General features: G+C 37.1%; 2 protein-coding genes and 1 pseudogene across 2 annotated transcripts in view; 2 read left to right on the top strand and 1 right to left on the bottom strand.

The window, feature by feature from the left end:
- Positions 1–27, top strand: part of LOC113497443 — a 14,641-nt gene extending 14,614 nt beyond the window's left edge. Inside the window, 1 exon segment of the mRNA XM_026876995.1 lies at positions 13–27. Within this exon segment, the coding sequence (XP_026732796.1) occupies positions 13–27 (15 nt within the window).
- A 126-nt stretch (positions 28–153) lies between these two features.
- LOC113497442 (putative leucine-rich repeat-containing protein DDB_G0290503) lies at positions 154–1,787 on the bottom strand (the record flags this gene model as incomplete). The annotated part of the gene is made up of 4 exons (XM_026876994.1): positions 154–443; positions 695–893; positions 1,152–1,373; positions 1,557–1,787. Coding segments are annotated over 4 exons (942 nt in total), but the record flags the coding sequence as incomplete, so codon positions are not given.
- Positions 1,788–14,531: 12,744 nt separating this feature from the next.
- On the top strand, positions 14,532–25,053 carry LOC113497370 (annotated as a pseudogene).
- The last annotated feature ends 26 nt before the right edge of the window (positions 25,054–25,079 follow it).

The following is a 25,079-nucleotide window of genomic DNA, read 5'->3' as shown; positions in this document are numbered from 1 at the left end:
TTTGCCTTGGAGAGGAAAGATGGATAAAGGAGAGGAAGTAATTTTCATTTACAAAAAAAAAACCCATTTCAACACTTGGTCCCCATCCCTACTGCTACCTGAGCACAGCTAACGTAATTCGAACGAACATTTAGGTATCTACTGTCGAAGTGTCTAACAAATCCACGTTTCTATTTTCAAATAATAACGGTCATAATTAATTTTTGCTTTTATAGAATAACGAATAGTGGGACTACTAAAGTCCCGATAACAGACGTGGGGATGACATTTCTTACCCATTTCATTGTTAATAAGCATGGTCTCCGTGGCCTTGGTGACGGTGTCAATGGTCTGGTTGGTGGCGCGGTTGATGTCGGCCAGTCGCGGGAGGTCCTTCCACATGCTCTCCGCGTCAGACAACAACTGCTGGATCTTCTTTATTTCCTTTTCTTGGCGCTCCATCACTGAAAACATGCCATGATTAGACGGAAAGAAAGTCATCCCAATATTGTTTAATTGGAAGAATAAGGAAAGGAGAGTTCTTAATAATTTTTAACCATGGTTACATTCAACAAATGGATGCTGGCTTGTTCAGATAAACCATGGGTATAATTGCTTGGGTTACATTATCCGTCTACATTGTTGAAATTCAATGAATTGATTAGCTAATCAGCATAAAATATTCTAAAGGACAATAACAACCAGCAGCGAATACCTTCACTCATCTTGCTGTGCCACGCCTCGTCAGCTAGCGACACTTCGTTCAGTGGTACGAAGTCGGTCTGCACTTTGGTTCCATTGTACTCACTGAGTTTCGTTTCATATTTGTTTAGAAGTTTCTCAGCTTCTGATATGTGCTTCTCAAATGGATTTGTGTCGGAAGCTGCTTCTAAGCACATCGAACGGAATGTCTCCTAAAACAATCAAATTATAGAAGCAGTGCTATTAGTTATTGTTGCTTAGGTAGACAAGGTACCTACTAGTTAGGTCTGTGTGTTTTGGGTCAAAAATAGGGTCTAAGCAGAACTTGTTCAATGGTTTCGAAAAGCATGAAATATGTACATACATACATATATACATACATTATTTATTTTCATGATTAATGGGGAAGCTCTGGCAAACTGCATAACTATTGTTAGACCATAATCAAGTATGACAACAAAGGAAGTTACCGGATTTAAAGTGTTTTTCAGAGTTTTGATTTCCTTCTTGACAGCGTCGATCTTAGCGTCAGTGGTGTCTAGCCTCCGTTGAATAGCGTCGTCGTTGGCAGACAGGTTGTTGTCCAGGTCTATCGGTGGAGGAGGAGCAGGTGCTAACGCCACCAGCGCCTTCTGTATGCCTTCTAGTGCTTCATTTATTTTCGCTTGGGATGACTTTTCACGTTCTTCTCTCTGAAAGCAAAACGAAGAAAGTTATTATTCCTGAATAGGATAAGATATGAATTAGTTTTATTTAGACCTGAGAAACTTGTGCTGGAATAGGATAATATTAAAAAATAAAAATGCAATCGTTTACCAAAACATTTTTGATGAGAATACTTATAATTGATGATAATTAGTAATATAATTACGAACCTGTAGAAGTATAGTTTCCACGTTAGACAGACGGTCGTCAAGTCTTGAGATCATCCCTTTCAATGGTTCCAGAGCTCTGTGTTTCTTGTCAAGCCCGATCAGCATTTTCTTCAGCTGGTCTCCAAGAGTCCTCTCTCTGAATTCATGTCGTTCCAGTTTGTCTTCTGACATCCGGATCATGTGGACCAGGGACAGCATGGCTTCTCTGATGTCTTCGTGCCTAGAAGTATTTTTTTAAGTATTGACTTAGTACAATGAGGATAGCAGCCCCTTATTGCTAAGGAAAGTATACTTTTTTTTAAGAGAGTCTTAACAGAAAAAAAAAATTCTGTCTGGGCATCCCCGCCTTTCTTGGTAATATTATTAATTAAGTGTAAAGGTACAAAAGATTTTACATTACCTGAAAAAAGTGACAAGAAAATAATGATAGAGTACTTATCTACATAAACCTACCACTAAACAAATATTTAGAGTTTTATGAAGTAACGACTAAATGGTAAATGTATTTAATTTACAAATCGATTTCAGATTCTAAGAACATCCATTATTTATAAATATCGGCGGAGTTCCGGTAATGGAGAGTACCTTACCACGCCGATTAGTATCGCTTATTTGCCTAATTGGAGAATGAGCCGTTTCCAAATGCCATTGCTACTGTTTTGAATTCCTGAATTCGGTTTTCAGTTTCATAATCCCTAATAACCACCAACTTAATAATCTACAATAACAAGAAAAAAATAAATTGTACTTAATAGAAATGAATGCTGCAGCTCTGGGAAAAAATGACGGGAATAATGCTTGATGTGGAAAATACTTCGTTCATGTAGAATCATGCACCATGTAAAATATAAGAAGAATCAATTAAAAGATAGTGATTTTTTTTTTTAAATACAATTCACATGCAAAAAGACACCCAGAGTCGGAAAAAACATTCATGAATCACACAAATGCTTGTCCTACGCGGGGATCGAACCCACGATACGGCGCGCAAAGTGGCTTTGGCGTGATGACCTCAACCACTATCAAAATGTTTCGCGATTTCCTTTAATTGAATTTATTTTCATATATCAACTAACAATTTCAAAAGGCAAATATGAAACTATTTGACCTCTGGGGTAAATGAACTTTATTTAGCCACCATGAGTCAAAATAAGACTCTAATTTTATATTCAAACACTTAAATAGTGTTAAGGAATAATATGGTTTGTGAAGTGTAGGCGTCGACTATAGCGACTTGTGAGTTATGTCAGCCATTAGAAGCTTTAAGGATCTAAGGATAAAATTGTACCGTTATGTTTATAAATCGACGCTAAATAGACGAAAATAGACTAGAATTTATGTTTATATGTTGCTACAGCTAAAATAAACTTACTTACTTGGTCAACAATTGAATTATTTAAAAAATAACGTGGCTGTTGCTATTGCCAAATAATTTGTCTCAAACCCAAATAGGGCTAACTTATGTAGTTAATCTTAGTCGTTTATTTCATTGGTAGGCATAAATAGGTCTAAGTTTATCTTATTCGGGGCTCAACTTATACTTGTTATGTTGTATTGCATAGTAGAGTTTAGATATACAGGGCGAGATATATACTAAATACTAAACTAAGGCAAGTATCAAATACCAAACAAATCCGTACAATTACGCTTTTGTAAATGCTCATGAATATTTACTGAGCTGCGATCCACGTTGGTCCAGCTTGAACGTTGTGCAATAAATAAATTAGCATAATCGATTGATAGGTACAAGACTTGTACAATACTAAGAAATAAGATTGTCAAATCCGTTACGTGTTTAAATCATTTAAGATACCCTGCGGACTTGTAGAAGACTGTAACAAGTGTGGAGAAATTAGTGAGGAAAATGATATGCCGATATGATGATACGCCTTTTTTCAGAACGTACGGCCAATTCAATGACCCTATGACTAACTAAAAAAAATGGGAAAGGCTCTCGTCATGCTTAGGTGCAAAACTGCTAATTCAAAAGGCTGAGGCACTTTAATTAAATTAGATAGAGCAACTTAGAGATATGACTACAAGACTACAAATATCTGTGCAAGTACAAGTCTGCATATAAACTTGATGACATTTTGTGCTGACTTCGATATTGAGACTTTTGCATAAAAAAGCAAATTACTAAACCAACCAATCAGCTTTACGCTGCACAGACCCTAAACCCGTAACTACATTATTACATTAGTGTTTAGTAATTAGTCCGTTCGTATTACACTACATACCACTGTCGCCATAAAACGAATGTCCAGATGTCAAAGCTATTTAAAGGAAGGTAACCGTACGACTGAAATACAATGAATAGCAGAAAACAGAACTGGCTCAGTGCATTATTATTAGCTCAAGTTCTAGTTACTAAACTGCACTGAGAATAACGTGTTCCAGCTGGTGTTGGATGCAGTTTAGTGTAATGAAATAGTTTGCGCATCATAGAAGGAGGTTACACGGACCTATTTGAATCCAATTATCAACTTATCGTATGTTTATTTGGTAATATGCGAGAAGAAGATGAAAATGAAAGGGCTCTGTTTCATTGGGCCATGGCCGATGGGTATAACAGAGAAATGGGACTCTTTAAACCTACATCCATTTTCGTCCAGCTCCAAAGACTGGAAATTCTTTTTGTGGTATCATGGCACCGAAATCTTGAATAATAACAAAAGAAAATTAAATATCGTACTGTATCCGGATACCATGATCTTGGATTCCATCAAAAGAAAGTGCCCACAAAATAAATAAAGATTTAATTTAATTATCTAAAAGTTGTGTATTTATAGAACATCAATCAGTTTGTAAATAGAAACGGTTTACGTTATAGTTTCTTCCTAGCGAACCGTTTAATGAAGATTAATGGGTTTTCATCCATTATCTAACGATGCGCTTCACTCAGATGTCAAGATATAAATATTATTTGAAGATTTATGATTCTTGTCACCGGTTTCCCCATACGTTTCGTAATTTTCTCCACTTGCAAACGATCTTTTGATATTTTTATGTTCGAACCTCTCTAATAAGATAGTTAATGGTTGATAGTGGTTGTAAAACACTTTTAATTCACAAGACCTTTGATCGTAAGCGCCGTTAAAGCTTTTAATATGTTTATTAGTAAACATTAAAGCAGATAGGTACCTACCTTATACTTAATGAATTTATTTAAGCTGGACGATAATATAATTAAACGGTCATCTTCACTTTTATATTTAGTTGGGTCGGTATTTCTATGCCAAAGTGTTCATACATATGAATCTACAGAAAATGAAAAATGGATTTCTAAAATAACCAGAATGGCTTCACGTTACCCCGTAAAATTTGGTTCATTAAAACGCGCTAGGTTGACGCAAAATTGTACTGTAAAATGTGATGCCCTCGTAAACAGTTCCAAGACTGTTTATTTACATTTCAACTCAACTAAATAATTATATTTACGGCCACTAAAACTGAAAATGTTTTGTTAACTTTACTGTTTAATTAGCGTTTGACGATGACAAAGAAATATGTTGGCATCGTCATTGTTTTGAAAAGTGCAAGTTATTTTAGACAAAGGTCTCTACTGTAGTCCATGGTTGGTGATGAATATGTATAAGACTCTATTGAGCCCTTCTACTAGCTGGACTCTTAACGCTACCTCTGGGTACCTTTCAGTATGTCCCTAAGATTACATATTAAAATGGGTGTGTTTAAATTAATTGTGGCGCTACTTTCAGATTGACTATGCTAGATGCACAAACGACTTTTTCACAAAAAATATAAAGCGTTCACCCGTGCAGTTGCAAAGAAGGTTGTAACTAGGTATGTATATCGTTTAAAATATTTTGTACACGTCCATATTCCAAACGTTAGAATCCTTTTGAAGAATTCAGTAGTTTAACCCTGCAATGCGATTGCCTCCTCTTGAATACTGCATTCAAAATACGAACGCCTTTGTCGCATTGTACTCTTTGGAGGCTCAAATAGAATGTTACGTAAACGACTACTGTGTTCAGTGTTCTGTAATAGTAGAGAAACAAATATACTTACGTGAAACTCCCTGCTGTATGTGTGCGGAGTCCACACCAGCAGTGCGACGCCACACCCACCACACTCTCTGGGGACAAGCACAAACTTCAATAACTTGAATATTAACCGACGCCTGAACTGAGTCTGTCGTGCCTCCGTGCCTGATGAGCTCATGTAAGCTGTTTTATTCATAAATGTAATTGTAAATGTTTTATACAATTGCCAGGTCAGGTTTAACATGGTAATATTTGGGGTATGTGATTTTGCAAGCTATCAGGTTTTAGCTGCATCCGCCGAAAGTGTTTTAATTTTGGTTCGATTCCTAGATAAAATTTAGTGCATTATGCGTATGTGTATGTTGCAAGAGATGCCAGGAACGGAAAAAGGAAATACAAGGATGCTCGTTTCCCAACAATTCTGTGGACAACAAGACAAAACCATAAGAAGGCTTAATAAAAGGCGGCAAAAGAAATAAAGACTTTTTTCAAAAATACTATAAACTGGACAACCGGCTGAATCGCATGTAATAAACAAATTAAGAAACTCCTTATTTATTTAATCAGTCTTGTAAATACAATGATATACATAGATTATATACAATGTACCCATTGGACGACATCGTTAAGGCTGTCTAGAGTGCACCACGATACTAGCCGACGTTATCAGGGCACATAAATTTCAAGAGTGACAGTACAAATGTACCGACTTTACACTTAGATGGTCCTTTAAGCTACGAGATACAGCTTGTCTATTAATAGATATAATATAAATCCTTCATCCGGACCAGACTCATTTATTAATAACTTGGTCAAGAGCTTACAATCACTTGTAATGAAAGAACGTTGATGTCGGATTAGAAAAAAAACACTTTGTTTAGTTCAGCATTTGGTATTAAGTTTGTTTTTTAATTTGTGATCTCTTCCTTCCTTCTTAAGGCCAGTGAGGGTCGTTTTGGGTGTTATTGCATGTCATATTTGAAAAGTTGCACCTTTTAAAACAAATATGATTAGCGACTTGCCTACCTGAAAGACCTTAAATTACCTACTTATTAGTACTTATGTACTTTAGCTGAAGTCAAACATTCGCAAACAAATTTATCTTTAGGTATATTTATCTTTAATAAGTAGTGCAGCAATTATCTCTATCCAAGAACAGCATTATTATTAGTTTGGGTGTCTATATTTTGACTTCGCGGAAATTGCACTGAGCGCGAATCAATTCGCACTCTTGCACTAGACTAGACCTTACCTGGCGCAAATTATGCTGAGGCACCTACTTACTATCTTGCAATAAATCCTCTTTACAAGCTGTTATAACAAATATATTCTGGTATTCATTTGCCTGGCGTTTAATATGATTTAGTATTTAATAATTGAGTCGGAGGTCGCGATAAATGTGACCCTTTACCGTGATGTCATCACTATCTTAGCTGCGGCAGAATGTACGTGTTTACTTAAAGTTTAATAGACAAGATCTACGAGTGTAATTAGCGGAGCTCACTTAGTTTTATAGGTGCATACTGTGGCTCCGTGGGTTCCAGTACTTCCAGTTACTCGTCTCGTGTAAAACAAAATTCTGCGTGTTTCTGCGCAGACGTTTGATGTCATTAGAGTACCTTACCACATAATATATGTTTATCAGTTACGCTTACTTTTTTTTGCATTTATAGTTACGGTTAGGGTATTCCCACGTAAAAAATCACCGGGGAGACCATAACCCGATAGCCCAAACGACGGTCAAGTAAGCTAAAGAAAAAATATTCAGCCATACTAGTATTATTCATTCACAATATTGAGTGATATACTTACCATGTCATTTTAATATCATACTTCCTATTGGTTTTCCCACAGTTGATAAGTAGAAAATTAATTTATCTATGTTTTCGGAGATCAGGGAGGAGATGGTAAATTTTTGGAAATTTTCCAGAATTATTTGATTTTATTATTTATTTAGAAAGAAGAGAACCACCTCTTCCATTGATGTGACACGATGAACTTTCCAATTTCTGTCTTTATTTTCCACCTCGCTTTATATTTTTTTGTCATGCACATTGTCATTGCACATTGTCATTCACATTACAGAAATGCAAGGAAAGAAATCAAATGAATTTACCGACAGAGGTTCATAGGTGTTTTACTGTTGTTTCAAATGTGAAACCAATTCTCGCTAAGCGAATGTGAATGTTACTCACTTTCTAGTGACTTCATCCTAAACAGTTACGAGCGCACATAAAGTGTCAACTGAATATTTAGCCGATTGAGACGTAAAGTGCGAGATGGATACTTGAACACCTACATCGGAATGTAGGTGATAGGTGCCGCAAGACAACAAGAATGATGACAAAACTTGTAAAATTTCTGGACCAAGAGAATCCATTATCTACGTAAAACTTTTATTTTCTAGTGTCCTTGATTAAAGCTTAGAAGCTGTAATCTCTCTGTGCTGTAGGGGATTGATAAAAACTTTAAAAGCCTGCCTTCCATTATTAAAACATGACCACATCAGATTTTTCTATAAAAACTCCAATATTCTGTGCTTCCAGATAAATTATTAGATACTATGATGTTTGTATACTTAGTATAAGTAAAGTACAGAAGTACCCGTCCACAGTGGCACAGTGCAGTGCGTGCGTAGCAACCTGTTACTAATCGATCATCGAGGAACGTTGAACGTTACCTATTAGTAAAGTAACCCAATTCCGTCAATTGGCTCTTAATAAGAGTGGGTATACTAAATACACCTTTAGGTACAACTACACTGTGTAAATAAGTTAAGTTTCGATTATTAGTTCTTGACACAAACCTAGTGAGATTCTTATCATTGCTGAAATAACTGCGGCGGGCGGCAAGCGTAGCCAAGGTTCGAATCCTCGAAGTTTGCTCTTGGACTTAGAGTTTTCTTGTGATTTTATATTGCATTGCTTGCATTTGCAGAAAAAACTAACATAATTATTTGTGAATTTCTTTAGGGGATTGACAATGTAAGACATTTTTTTCTTATCCCATCAAATTTCATCAACTTTGGCACAGTTTTTTATTATTTGAAGTCGTTAACCAATATTATTTAAGTACTCCTTACCGCACACATTGCGTGGTTTGACACACAAAAGTAGTTAAAATGTACACCTTTAAGTTTCGTGGTTTTAACTTTCAATTTATAATAATAATACATACAAAGATCCGATGAAACTTTCCCGAGTTTGAACTTGTAACTCCACACCTTCCACCTATGGGCTATGATGTAACAAGTCCAATTAATAATTCATGTACAACTGGAATGTGTGTCATGAACCTCTTCTACAATAAATTCTACGTTCTAAGTGTTCTCGTAGTTGCACTATCTGCGTAGGTAGATAGGTGCCGACATGTCCGTTTTATAGAAACAAGATGTAATTTAATACGATAATTGAATGGTGAATGAAACCTCTCTTTTATCTGGAGAAAATTTCTAAAGGCATATTAAACCTTCGCGGTCGGCTTTTCATAATTAACAAGACCACCTCATTAGTGATCATCAGCGCGAAGTGGGACTTCTCTTCAGCTTTTATCCGTTAAAAGAGCACCTTTCACAATTTTTTCATTTCTAGACACAACCAATCTTGAACTTGGTGGTTAGCAGACACAACAAGTCTGCCTAAAGTAGTCCCTTTAGTATTACTGTATTTTGCTTTGAGTGTTATAATGATCAGGAAAGCCGAATTATCATCAAACTAAAAGCGAAAGTTAATTTTTCATCAACGAATAAGAATGTAAACAGTTAGATCAATTCCCTCGAATTTTCTATTCAATTTAACCCGTGAGAGCTTACGTAGTTGAGTAAATTCTCATTAGAGAAGTAACATGTCGATGTGAGTTGTAAATCAAAAACGGTGCGATTGAGCAAGCAATAAAATTAAATACGAACAAATCCCTACTAATATTATAAATGCGAAAGTAACTCTGTCTGTCTGTCTGTTACGCTTTCACGTCTAAACCACTGAACTGATTGTAATGAAATTTGGTACAGAGATAGAGTTGACCTTGAGAAAGAACATAGGATAGTTTTTTTTCGGGACTTTTGAAGAGTTCTCTTGGAAATGCGATATAACCGACCTGCCGCGGGCGGCTGCCGAACCCGTGGGCGAAAAGCTAGTTACTAACTATCTTTAACTTACTGCTTCATCAAACCGGACTCGTTGCATGAGTCCGGTCATTCAGAAATGCTTGACTTTCGTTTCTATAAACTTACATAGCTGTTAAATCGCAGAAGAATACAAGGAAATCAACTTAAAAGCACGTATATCTTTTCAGTCAGCTTTTACCTAGCTACGAGTACCTACAATAGCTAAATTAAGGAAGTTTAGGTGGATACACTGTTAAAAATGATGGTCTTATCCTTTTAATATTAATTCCCACGGGAAAACATATTTACAGTAAACAGAAAGTGTAAGCGAGAGATAAATCAACGTAGTCAACACGTTCATTCAATATTATGTTCGCTATCTACTCAGTAAATTATTGTTTTATGTATTGTTTAGCATTAACTTGAACCGATAGGAGACATTATTGCGCCATATCTGTCCACTACATTTCAATTCAAATCTTGAACTCAATATGAACTTGTACTAAAGATTAAGGGCGGACATTTAACTTTATGATTGAAGTTCAATTATTTAAGACCTTCGACAGTTAACTATTAATTCGTTATGGGGGTTCCAATAGTTTCGGCCATAGATCTTCAATCACGTCAATGCAAGTTTTGTAACATACCAATTAAATAAACATTTTTCATCGTTCAAATGCATTTGGTTGTGTTGTGGGGCAATTGTTGAACGTAACCAGTGAAAGTTATTGATCGCCATCGATTTTGTTTATTAGCCTTAAATAGATTTGACATAAACCTTAATTGGTGAGTGATGTAATGCTCGATGTGAGTTCATGTCAGTCATTTAATATCAGTTTGCTTAAGCTTCTATTTAGGTACACGAGTAGATAGTAAATAGTACCCTACACTTGATTATCTCGAACATCATTTGAGATTGCTCTGTTTGCTAAGTATCCACAGACTCGAGTTACATTATTTCTAAGGTTAGACTGTAATCACTGGATATCGTATGAAGCAAGAGTCACATTATCTAAATAGGTAAGTTACGGACTAATTTACGAAACATTTATGTTACACCTGACTAGAAGAAGCTTTTTAGATAACTTGTGACCCATTTAACATTATTATAAGTTATTTAAAGTAACTTTAACAGCAGAAGGTCTACCACCACGTATTAAAGTAATATTGTAGATTGTGGATATGTGCACGACGTAGAGTGGCATCATCAACCCCCAATTCTGCTATTTACAATGGCCCATGAATGAATGGAAGTTGGATTAAATTGACACAATTCGTATTATTCTAAGCATTTTCGCAGCACGTATAATCATTTTAAATTCACTACAGGGCGGAATAGACACGATCAATAAAATCCAATTATTGTGTTGGCAAAAAACTTACGAAAATATTAATAGTTTCAAATTTAATCAAATTGTCATTCATTTAACGGCCATTGTAAATTCGTACTCCCTAGCATTTGCCAATTTAACACAAACATTGGAAATTCATTGCATTGTCCGTGAGTGTTTCGAAACCGTACTGAATTTTTCGAGAATAGAACAGAATAGTACCTAGTGGAATTGGGGCCCTGCTTATTACCTAGGTTGTGATACTGTCGCAAAGATGACGACTAATTAAACTAACAGAACACTGACCCGTTTGATGATTACGGGAATGGCGTCAATGTCGTGTTTGAGCTATTTAATTGGATAGGTAATCTATTACGAACGGGTTATACGACGGACACTATTAATGATATAGCCGCAGTAAGTACTTAGGTTAATTAGACATGTACCTAACCTATAGATGTTAGTAGGTAGTATATATGTATATTATACAGTCTAAGTAAAGATAAGATGGGGCCACTGTATTCTAACGCCACTATAGTTTAGTAAAAAGTTGGAAAAGAAGGTTCTTAAAATGCTATAGAGTCGAGTAAAATAAAGTGTTTGGCCAGACTTTAAATAAAAAATAAAAAATTATTTTTTATAGCCAGACAGCTTACAGCTAGACAAATTGACTCTATATGAATAGAAATATTATAACGATCAACAAGAATGTTACATAATATTATTGAAATAGTCCCTTCCATCGGAATAATATCATAATGAACGAGACCTATTCATCGAAACTTGATACAGGAACTACGAAAGCCAAATGCTTTTAATTACATTCGGGAACACACAACAACGTCTAATCTCACTAATAATCTAAGTTAGGCACGCCTCAGTTGCTACTGTAATTGAATTAGGTACACGTTTATAGAGATGCACCTGCATGATAACTCGCTTTCATGGTAATTTCACGACTATCAATTTAATTAAATACTTTTTCCCTATCCCTAGCTCTTCGCGGCGCTCCGAACTTTCTTTAAAGCAATATTTGTGTTCACTTTTGAAATCCGAAGACGCATGGGACAGAACATTCAGCCGGTCCATAAATAACAATAACTTCTTTAATTTTTGAGTTTTAAGTTTTGTTGTAGCCCTTTAACGTTTACCTAATCGTACCTAACGATTTAAAATAAACGTATCACAAAGCGAAAGGAGTCTAAGCACTGAAACGGCGTATGTAGACCTTGGCCGGGATCCAGGCAAGTCATGCAGACAAACAAAGCTTTTAATGAAGTATGGAATTCATTAGCCGGACCTTGTAAGATAGTTTCATTTTTCCTGACTTTTTAATAAACCGTTAATTACTCCGAAATAGTGGAACCACTTCGAACAAGCCTTTGTTTGGCAATCAGATTCTTTATTATTATAGAAATGTAAAGTACAAGAAAATTTATACATATTTAGTTAATAGGTACTATTCATTATGTTATTTACACAAAACTTTATCTAAACAAAAACAAAAGCCGCAAACAGCAATCACAGTTTAAGGTTAGCGATTAGAACGAATATAACTAACTATTGCTTATAAATTTTACAAATCAACCACTGCTAACTCAAGTAATAAGTAATAAATATAAATTCAAACAGAAAACACCATATTTGGACCAATTACAGTTGTCGCAAAACAAACTAAGCAGCAAGTCGTTAAATATGCGCGTGCGCAAACGTGCTCGCGGAGGTGCGAAAAGCACGCGTTAATGCAACATCTTAGGGCAATAAACTTTCGTATTGATGGCTACTGGACAATCACGTCAAAGTGTTTTCGTAAAGAATACGCAGCTCATATTTACCAGTGCTATTCAACTTAATATCACTTACTTAGTAATTAAATGATAAATAGGTACTTTTGAAGTGACTGACTCAATTCCATTGACCTTAATGTTAAATACTTATGTTATTTATTTGATTTGTTGATATCTATGCTCTAATTAGGTATTTAATACTTGTTTACTAGCTTTGTAATCATTCTTAAATTTGGATTTTAATGTGCGCAGTAAGCTGCCCAAAAATATCAGCCCTGCAAAGTGAAACTTACAAAATTTTCTTACGTAACGGAGCTGTTTCATTTGTTGTTTTTTTTTATTGGTTGCCAATTGTAGACAACTTCCACTTCGGATTTGAATTCTTCAATTCCTAGTATCACTGATATCTCCCTGTTTGTATAAAGCCGGTATGTACTTTATCGGAAATTTAAAAATGTAACGAATGTCTGCAACTATAGGAAGTCCTAGATAATAATCCCAAGCCGGAGGAAAGAATGTAGTTAATTATATGATGCCTATTAAACTATCTTGTACGGGATGACATTTTATTACTTATAGTAGCTCATTTAAAATGGTAATTATATGTGCGACATGTTCGTATAAGTAGTTATTATAATCCCATCTCGAGGAAACTCGAGAAAAATAATAAAATAAATAATTAAATTAGCTTACCGGGCTAAGCATCGCCATGTCGCCCTTTTAATTCTAAATTAAACTAGGAAGCACCCTTTGTTCGTTTTAGTGTATCACTGGGACGTGAGGCGAGATGGTTCTATATCGGTTCCGCGAGAGCGAGATGCGCGCGAGCCCCGCCACCGTCCGCTGCGAACTGACGATGAACTTTATAGACTTATAGAGCTGCGCCGGCGCCGGTGCAGGCCCCACAATGCGCCTGCTTATAATCACTTATTGACGTATATTTTGATCAACATTCCAAGGGTTGAGAGGCTTATATTTTTGGAAACTTAGGGTCAATCAACGCTCCGGTTGATAACTCCGTCAAAGACTAAACTCGTTCAAGTGCTTAGCTTCTAAAGCCATTTATGATTATGTGTGTGTATTTGCCTTAAGTTAGTTCACCTTTAAGGATGATCCATCGCAATAACCTGGTTGTGTCCTAGGACATTGCTCTTAATTTCGGTTAAATAAACATAGTGCTGACGCCAGGCGCTATCTTGTGACTAATTTATCATACAGCCATATTTTGTACTCAAGTTTAACAAAATCTGCTTCTAATTAGAATTCTCAAATTCATGATTAGTGTTTAGAAGAAAACAACAGACATTTGATAAAGTTGTCAATCTTAGGTGATAGGTCAATAGTTAGATAAAAAATAGTAATACCATGTCCATAAATAATTTATTGAATATTATTATTTTAACCTTTCTAACCTACTTTTAGATGATAAATCTCAGTTATCTTATCAAACCATTCTGACGGCACTGACTAAAAATATTCCTTCATTCCGTCAGATTTACTATTTGAGTATTATCCAAAATATGTATATTTGTGGGTTATTATCATTTTCGTAGGTTTTAAGGTTTCGTATGGATGTATATCACTGAATGATTACAGATGATATATTTTGAGAATAATAAAATAAGTTAATTATCATGGACTGCATTCTGTGACATTTTTGCTGCTAATTATTATTCAATTAACCTATTTAAATACAAGAGAATAATATTAGTAATCTTATCAAGCTTCTTCAGATTTCTGATTCTTTTGAACTTGGCCTGGCCACAAAGGCACATGAATTTGAATGATAACTTATCCTACCCAAATAATGAAACATTTTTGTCGTTATTTCAGGCGTCGCAAGTTCTACAGTATTACAGACAAAGAAGCGCTCGTGTATCGAGTAACCCTAAAATAAGCGACATACGAGTCTACAATACACTTTTACATGGATATGCGCATACTGTGAGTATTTTTGTTTACAAGGAACTCTAATTACATATCCCTAGAAGTCTAATTAGTCCTCAATTCTGTAATTCCAGACAATTCCAATAACCTGCTTATTTGTTACATACTGAAAGGTCAAATAGGATTTTTGCAATATTCTTTTTAACCTTTAGGTGGAGATCGAGAGGTTAGATTTACACAAGCTATTATAACAAAAACACGAAAGTAAAGAAGCAATATATCTCTGTTCCTTTTCTGACTACTTTGAAATTTTTAGGGTATGTTGGACAATGTCAAAATCCTTTTATCTCACATGGCTGAGGATAGCGTGCAGGCTAACCCTCAGACCTTTGCAGCAGTATTCGAGTGTATTGAAAGAAGTGAGGTTGAAGATAAGTTAGCAGAACTCCAGCATTATAAAGAACAAATGGAACAAAAGGTTTGCCTTGAATTTTTTTCGATAAATAATCTAGCCTTTTAAAAATAAGGTTTGACAAAAAAGTTTTACTTTTATTTTTCAGAATATAAAATTAAATGACCTCTTCGATAAGACAAAGTTCTTATACGATCAACGCGAAATTGTACTTCAAGCAACACGTCGACTTGAAGAAAATTTTGAGCCAGTTTACACCCCACCCATTCTTGACTACAACTGTCGCTTACTAGACAGCATCACTTTAGATAAAGTTGAGAATAGAGCCGGTCTGCTGACGTCACCGGCGGAAGGCTTGCTCTCGTTGGAGGAAATGATTCAAAAGGCAAAGAACAACTGAATATAGAAATCAAAGGAGATGTCGAAATACAGAATATTGGTGTTCAGGATGAGCAGTCCGACTTGGTGAAATTCTGTGTAAGTAAAGACGAGTAAAACGTTATTATAAATAGTGTTAGAGTACAGGCAAAATTATGTGAGTAAGCAGCTGTCACCCGCGGGCCTTAACCCTACAAATCGAAAATGATCGGACGGGAACATAAAATTGGGAAAAAATCCTATCCATGTGTTAATCCCAAACATTATAAACTATTTATGTACCAATTTTCGTCGAAATTCGTTCCTTGGATTTTGCGTTAACCAAAAATCCATACATACAAACTTTCACGCTTATAATATTAAGAATTAATCTCTATCCTACAGATGAATTCTTAATGAATTTTACTTGAAATAACAATCACTTGACTCATTACTAATTTTACTGCTATTAAAACTAACCATTTTAGACCCTATGGACATATGACCGTCACAGCTAATCTCCTATACCCAATAGTTTACAAATAATATAAAATAATGAAGTATTATTGTTTTATCTGTACAGAGACAGAAGTTATCCGAGACGGAGAATGAGTGGCGCGGCGTGATCCGCGACTCCTTCGTCCGCAACCTCAGCACGCTGAGGTCGCAGAGTACCGCCTCGCACTCCGCCATCACCATGTACCCCTACCTCACTGTACTTGATGTAAGTGCTGCTGCCATAACCGTTATGCCACATAAGTATACAAGGGAACTAATAGATTTGATGAATACTTAACTCTGGATACCGAATTGATAAGATATGATCAAAAAGATCCTAAGTTTCTCATAAACCCATATTGACTCATGATTTGTCATGACCTTTAACTACTTGCCCCGGTAGCTTATTATTTAGGTATTGTGTTCTTATTATGTGATGCCTCTTGTTTTAGGTTGATCAATTTGTAGAATTAATAATGGGTGAGATCAGCAAGTTGGTGGATGGAAGTGAGACATACAGTCCTACACTCAAGCTGTTACATAGGGATTTAGGGACACAAGTTTATCACAAGTAAGTATTAACAACATAATATTATAACACATGTCAATTTTGTAATGTCTTTGCCACGGAAGTACTCCAACGTTTTAGTTTAAAACTACTTTACCGATGTTTTAAAAATATTGAACTTACTTTTGATCCTGCAAATTCACACGCCCTTCTTTAAGATCAATAATTTTCATAAAATATTCTTGTAGATATCAAATCGAGCAGTACCGAAACAACGGCACGTTAAGTAAGATTGAGCGCATATACGAGAAGTACTGCGAGTGGTACGTCAAGCGTCAGTCTGTAGACGGCACGGACCTGCCCTACAACGGGCGCCAGGCGTGGCAAGCGCTCGTACACATGAACAGAGATGGAGCTAGTCTGGTAAGCAAGTATACAAGGCTGAGGCTTCGAGTTAAACTTAGTATCAATTAAGAATTATATGAAATAAAGAAAATAGCTGGTAATTGAAAATACAAGACTCGTGAAACTTCTACCTTAAATGACCACATAATATGAAAAGTCTTTTGTAAATAGTCCTGTCTGTCAATAACGACTTTAATAACATGTTTGGAAGGTTGAGTTTACGATAAAGTTCGCATCATACCTCTCAACAACTACAACAATTGTTACTTTTGCTTAGACTCTATAATATCGAGGAGTATTTTATACATTAATGCTATCTCTATGCCTAGATTATTAGAAGTTTTGTTAATTTGCCCATATTTATATTCTTGGCATAGTTCCTTACTTCATACGAGACTTTGCATCAAATTAGAGTCATGTCGTTTTGATCATTTGCCATAGTTATAAAGTTTCACAATTTAGATTGACCTTAAAAGTATATTTTATAAGCTTGACTTAGGCACTATTTTTTATGTACATGTTATAGGGACTCTAAATAAGTAACTGTATCGTAAATTGTTTAGGTGGCATGCCATAATTTCCATTTAAAGAGCGGCAGGGAAGACTAAAATGTATCCTGTTTTGTTTAGGATGTTGAAGAAACTCCGTGGCCAATGGAAGTGCGACAAAACGTCGGAAAGTTCTTGTATAATATCATAATCAATGATGTGAAGATTGACGTCAATATGTTCAAGAGTAAAGCCGCTAAAGAGTGAGTTATTGTGGACATACTTTTATTTTTTTTCATAATTTCATAAATCTTGGGGATATTTTTGGCTGTTCATTTTCTTTTGGGAAATCATTATAATTACAATATTATGGTTTTATTGTTTGTAATAGCACCAACTCGGTTTAGGGTTTTTTATATGAACAAGTTTGATATGTTATCATACCCGCCAACCTGTATTTAACCATTAGTCCAGTGGTACTCAACCTTTTTAACTAATCAACTGCAACTCAATCACTGTAGTTATGGTGTCGAGGGCCGCAATGGGAAGCAAAAATTATTCAGGGGTTGAACCAGAGACAATGGTGGCATAATTTAAGTGGCCTATAATGTTTGTTACTTCACTTTGGTTAATAACAGAACTCGCAAATTGAATGCAACTGCACTAGTCGATCGAAAGCCATCGAGATGTCGAGTGCAGCAGTACTAGGTGTGGTGTTGTACAGTGTGGCTCATGTCCTCCCCGTAGGAAGAAGTTGCCGGCCGTGTACAAGGTGCACCGGCCGTGGGGCCGCGTGGTGCGGCTGGAGCTGAAGCCGCACCCGGTGCTGGCGCGCGTGTGGGCGGGCGCCGCAGCCGCGCGCTGCGCATGCGCGCCGCGCTCACGCCCACGGCCCGCGCCGCCCGCGCCCTGGGCCAACACGCAGCGGGGCGCATACCTCGTCACGCCCACGCCGCTCGTCAGGTATATGTTACGACAGTTTTCAATTGCTCGAATTAATTTTGTCAATGGCTGTGCGAAGTCTTGAAGTTTTGTATGATCATGCTCTAGAATCGCATGATTTAGGAAAAAAAAAACTAAATGAAGGGACCTTTTTTTAATAGGAAATTTGCCAAAAAAAAACTATTTAAACCGTTAGAAAGATTTCCAAATATTGGATACGCGTTTTTCCCTTTATCTCGTAAACAAAACATGAAGGGAATTTAATGAGTTATAATCTCGTTTCACAAGATTTACCAGTACGATTTTTACTGACATTGTGATGTTTCCACTACCATGCATTTCATCATCTTAAGTGCTTTTTAATCTTCCTTAATTCTGAATAAAATAAAATGAAAAATTAGTCAAATACCTATTGTTAAACTATAATTCAAATAAGCGATATTCAAAGACGCCCAGCCTATATTTAATCACGTTTAACGTGTTACACACTATGTCACTCAGTTAACGGTGTTGGCAAATCTCGTAGGATGCCGTACTACGTGATGTCTCAGTGGAAGCGACTCGAGTCCGCGCCGTCTGAATCTCTGTACCCAGTGTTGGACAGCCTGAACCAGCTGGGAGAGGTGCCGTGGGTCATCAACGAGCCTATACTGGATCTACAGATCAAAATATTCAGGTAACAGATCATTGCTAGAAGATTTTATCCATTCAATCCTTTAAAACATAACGTTATATAAAAATATGTCTTGGCTTACTAAATATATATATATATAAATACGAACTATTTGATCTACTGATTAATTGATAGCAGTGGCGTACAAATTGCATAAAATCGAAAAGTTATATCATCATCTACATTTATTTGTACTGTAGAATTTTCTAGACCCGGCAGAGTTGTATGCCTTGTTGTAAGCCTTTGCCATTAGAACATTTCTGCACAGTTCAAAGTCTTACATTTTATTTTTTCTAATCCTATTATACAAATGTATATATGAATATGATAGTAAAATCTTATGTATACAGGGAAGGTGGTGACAAGAAGCTAGACATTCCTCCGCCGTCATCGCGTCTGGACATGTCGCAGTTCGAGAGCGGCTCGGACGCGGCCGCCGTGTTCAAGCGGCGCGTGGCCGTCAACCGCGCGCGCGCTGAAATGCACTCGCTATGGTGCGACACGCTCTACAAACTGTCGCTGGCCAATCACTACAGGTAGGTGTCATTTAACCACGGCCCCCGGTACGTAGAGGGCAAATTAAGGAACATGGGACGGTTTTAGTCCACCTTACAGAAAAAGGGTGTATAAGAATACAAAAAAAGTGTACATATGATGTTGGTTAATTTGTTAACTGATTGTAGTATGATAAAAAGTACGACATGCTGCTGACAAAGTTTTACGACTTGCAATGACTGGACCGCCAACATAGCCCGCCGGCAAAATGTTGCCAACATATTATTCAGCCGGGCTTTGGTGTGTAGTGCGCTTTGGTTATATTAGAACAATATGTGTAATAACAATGTTCGCGTCCTTAGACAGCGTGTGTTCTGGCTGCCGCACAACCTGGACTTCCGCGGGCGCGTGTACGCGTGCGGGCCGCACGTGTCGGCGCTGGGCGCGGACGCGCAGCGCGCGCTGCTGCGCTTCGCGCGCCCGCAGCCGCTCGGGCCCGCCGGCCTGCGCTGGCTGCTGCTGCACGCTATCAACCTCACCGGGACCATGAAGAAGGCCACACTCGATGAGAGGTACTCATTCATTCCACTTTTAATATATAATGCTGATGCCAGCGTTGCCAGATTTATTTCCGCCCCGGGCCACGGTGAACCACGCTACGCCACTGGTTTCAAACAATTGTCTCTGTGAATCCTACGAAAGGCGTACGGTCAAGTAAAGAAAAGCGGGACCGAGCCTGCCCCCCCGGGGACATTAAAAGTTGATTTAAAATCGGGACGCCTGGCTACGCTGGCTAATGCCTAAAATACACAAAATGAACTGTGTGGTTAGCTCAGTGTTAGTTGGGATTTGTTAAGATCATGAACGATAGAAAAGACTTCAAGTACTAAAGACTAGAGAGACGTCGAATAATTAAAATAAAAGGCTACGTTGATCCACTGGCATAGACACAGATACCGTTTGGTTAGGTATTTTTTATCTAGCCCACTGTGAAAACTAATTCTGATATCCATTTCTTAACGCTGGGAACAATTGTAGCCTTTTCCTACCTATATAATAATATATTTCTATGTACCTCTAGACTAGAATACGCGGAGAGTATAAAGACAAGATTGTGGACTCTGCGGAGCGGCCGCTGGAGGGCGAGCGCTGGTGGGCCGCGTCCGAGGAGCCCTGGCAGACGCTCGCCTGCTGCATGGAGATCGCTAATGCGCTACGATCGCCGAACCCAGAAGGTTTATACAATTTTCTAGATAAGATAACTAGAAGTCATTTATTTTGTGGGTAAAGTATAAGTTCGAATCTAAATTGTGTTAATATTTTTCGAGATTTTTTATATTTGCGTTCGATAATCTCATAGTTAAAGTCACTTGTGGCTGAATATATTGCATAATGATATTTTTCTTTAGATTTTTACAAGCATTTTCTTTGTTGTCAGATTCAAATCGAAATTAATTTATTTAGATATACTATGCTGTAGTTTTTTTAATGTGAAAGAATATGTGCACTTGGTATCCCGCAACCTTGTCCACCTTACCGACATGGTCGGCTGTTGACCCGTTGTCGTGTTGTCGCAGAGTACCGCAGCGGGTTCCCGGTGCACCAGGACGGCTCGTGCAACGGGCTGCAGCACTACGCGGCGCTGGGCGGGGACGCGGCGGGCGCGCGCGCCGTCAACCTGGCGCCCGCCCCGCGCCCGCAGGACGTCTACAGCGCCGTGGCCGCGCTCGTATGTACATGCTGCTGTTACTCATGTTGTCCAAGAATGTGGACCTATGTGCTCCGAATTCGCAAAAAAAGATAGAATCTATAGACAAACCAGTAAAGCTAGACCTAGTTTTACCCATTTGTTTATAGATTTGGATTTGATCCAGTAGTAGTAAGAATATTGGTTTTATGGGTTAAAGCAGTTTAATGAATTACACATAAAAAGTTTTAATGAGAAACACCTGATTTAAATTGCCCTAAATGTCAAAAAGATGCAAGCTTAAAGCGGCCAGCTTTAAGCCTGCAACTTACCTCGCAACGTATCATGGCCTCTGAGAGCGCCCCATTATCAGATCTTCTAATCCATCAAAATTGCACCCTATAAAAAATTCTAAACGTGAAAAAATCGGACCCTTCTGTTTCACATGATATTCATCAGCACCAAACTTTCATTAATTCCTTTTCAAACCCAACATTTGTACAGGTAGAAGAAATGCGCGTTCGAGACGCCGCGGCCGGGGTACCCGCGGCCATCATATTGGAGAACTTCGTGCGGCGGAAGGTCATCAAACAAACTGTCATGACCACTGTATATGGAGTCACCAAGTTTGGAGCCCGCCTGCAGATCGCTAAACAATTGAAAGGTAAACTACTACAACCAATTAAATGCCTTCTATATTCAATTTCATTTGTGAAACCTTGTCCTGTCGCGATAAGGTTTTGGACGGGGAATGATCAACTTTTTTTTATAGGTATGGTGTTTAAAATTAAATTAAAAAAAAACCAAATAGTTGTTGTGTATTGTTTACAGGCGGTTTACGTATTTTATTGTACTTTAAAATAAACTACCTCTTTATTTATCCCCTTAAAATATTTCAATTCTCTACAGATATAGACGACTTTCCCAAGGAGCACGTGTGGTCGTGCTCGCAGTACCTAACAGCGAAGACGTTTGACAGTTTACGGGAGATGTTCACTTCCACCAAACTTATACAAGACTGGTTCACTGATTGTGCAAAGTAAGTTACATATGATATTTTTGAGCTATGAACAATTTTTTATTGCATACTTTAGAATAATTTGTAATACCCGCAAATTCTTATCTTCGGATCTTCTTCTTTTGTGTGGCTGATTTGCAATCTGGTTTTAGAGTTTTAAGCCTGTAAACCTCTGACGTGACACTCTTTTGATTTTTTTTAAGTTTGCTAGATATCTTATGGACAGTTTTCAGAGAACTTGCATTTCTTCTTTGTTTTTGTACGTGTTATATTATAAGACTCGATGTTTTCGAAGGCTGATCTCTGCGGTGTGCGGCGAGAGTGTGGAGTGGGTGACCCCGCTGGGCCTGCCCGTAGTGCAGCCCTACTACAGGCGAGCCGGGACCGCGCAGCCACACCGCCCACCACTCGACCAACAACAGTATGACACACTCTTATACACTTGTTTGCTGTCCATAGCTGTGATAACACTTTTTGAGTTGAAATAATGCATTTTGTACTAGGGGTTTTCGAAGTCTTTATTTATTATAAATGTGATCAACTTGATAAAATATTTATCGTGTTTATCAAGTTTGCGAAAAAATGTTTTAAAATAACTTAATTTTTTGAGGATCATTGAAACTTCAATGTTACTCATAAGATCTATTTAATGGTATTATATAACCAAGTGCTCTATCCAGACGTCCATGCACGATGAAGCAGCGCAACGCGTTCCCTCCGAACTTCATCCACTCGCTGGACTCGTCGCACATGATGCTGACCGCACTGCACTGCGAGGCGGCGGGACTCACCTTCGTGTCCGTGCACGACTGCTTCTGGACGCATCCCAATACTGTCGATCTCATGAACAAGGTATATGCACCAGAAACTTATCATGATAAACAGTTTTTACAAATCTATGTGAAACTCTATAGAACAAGTAACCTCCGCCCTCCCCTACACTACTCAGATCTGCCCTGTTGATTTTTTTTCGAAGTGGTCAGACTGCCTGTCCGTAAAGGTAGTGCAAATCATAAGGGAGGGGGAAGGATATTTTATGCAATTCCGTTGCTTAATATCCTCTGCATTGTAGTGATATGATGTTGTGTAAGTAGCTTATATAGAAAACAAAGAAAACCAATGTTCCTCTTGTTTGTTCAGATTTGCCGTGAACAGTTCGTAGCTCTCCACTCGCAGCCCATCTTAGAAGATTTATCGGCGTTTCTTGTAAATCGATACAGTTATGATGAAAGGTAAGCAAGTGGCAATAGACATATTTCTCGTCTTAAAGGGATACATACCTGTCTAAGTACAATACAATTTTATTATTATTATTTTTCAGTGAACTCGAAGACAGAAGCATAGGAGCTGCAAATAAAAAACGTGTCAACTCGTTACTACAGAAAGTGCCGAGCAAAGGCGACTTCGACCTGACTAGCGTTCTCAAATCCGTGTACTTCTTCAGTTAAGACACTTATTACATGCTTCAAAGTTTAGTGGACGTTCAAACTGACCAAACGGATAATGACGTGTAGTATGTAGACCCTACCTCACAACTTAATATACCATAGGCTACACGTAGAAGCTAATTTAAGTACTTACGATAATATGAATAACTCGAAATACATAAGACGTCATCATATTATACATCGAATACTATCATACATTGTGTAAGGTATTTGGAAAATAGTTTCCGCACGTACATGTTGAAGTGGTAACAGTCTTCCATGTAGGGTATGCTAAATGATGGTGATTATAAAGTGGGCTTTTTAACTGAAGAAGTGAAGTTATAACGGAAAGAAAAGACACCTTACGATAATTATAAAAATAACTCAATTTAGATAGACGAGACATTTTAATAAAACATTGCCATGAGAGGAACGGTGCCTTTACTACGACCTGTAAAAGCTGGGTAGTTGCCGTTGTTGAAGCTAGACGCTGCTATACGAACTGTATTGCGCCATCTCACTTCTACATTCGTAAGTCTTGCTTTTAGGGTTGATAGTACAGGCACTGATGATAGACTGAAGATAATGACGTGTGATGCTTGTTGTAGGTCTTTTGTAATTTTCTATTCACTGTTTCAATTCATGTTTTCCCTTTATTGAGATTTAGGTTTTGTCTTTAGACAATATTGTGTCACAAAAACCAAATGTAATGTAGTTTTCAATTTAGTTATTTGCACGAAACGATGATCTATAAATCTAAACTTTATTTGCACCTGTTTGAGAACGGCTGGACCGATTTCGCTAATTTGATGTGGAAGTTTCGCAATCAAATTAGTTTGCTTGAGTGATTAAAGCCGCACTTGCCAATTTTACTGCCGGTTTCGTAAAATATGTATGTTTAAATGCGTATAAACCTGTAAGTTTCAATATAAATATCTGCCATAATACATACTGCCACACTATTTACGTCCGAAATTATAATATTTTCAGTTCAAATGTATATTTATGTTTGTCGTTTTGAAAGTCAGACGTTGTGAAGACATTAATACTGCCATAAATTAATTGACTGCAATTTTCCAATATTAAAAAATAAGTCTGCCTTATCCTCGAACTTAAATAGTTTTAATTTTAAATTAAAGTAATCAAATTAAAATGTATGTTTTTTTTATATTATGGTCATTTTAAAGTCATGTTTCGTGCATATAACTAAATAATTTTGGTAATAGTATTAGTTTACTCTTGTAGAGTACAAAATTGCTGTGTTTATGTAAAATAACCAATTTTAGTTTTGGTTTATGTTAAGGACTAATGCTCGACTAAGTTTTTCGTCCAGTATGTTAATGTACCTATAAATAAATCCATAGTAGTGTAACCAAATATTATGCGAAGTTGAGAAATTCCAATTTTGTCATATTATGCGCAAAGCTGTGATTGTTAGTAGTTGAACAATAAATTAAGTTGAATACTTAACATATTTTCATTTTATCTACCAGACC

The sequence above is a fragment of the Trichoplusia ni genome, chromosome 9 (assembly GCF_003590095.1).
Source record: "Trichoplusia ni isolate ovarian cell line Hi5 chromosome 9, tn1, whole genome shotgun sequence".
Lineage (NCBI taxonomy): Eukaryota > Metazoa > Arthropoda > Insecta > Lepidoptera > Noctuidae > Trichoplusia > Trichoplusia ni.
The sequence above is the reverse complement of the archived record's forward strand: the minus strand, read 5'-3'. Positions and strand labels throughout refer to the sequence as shown.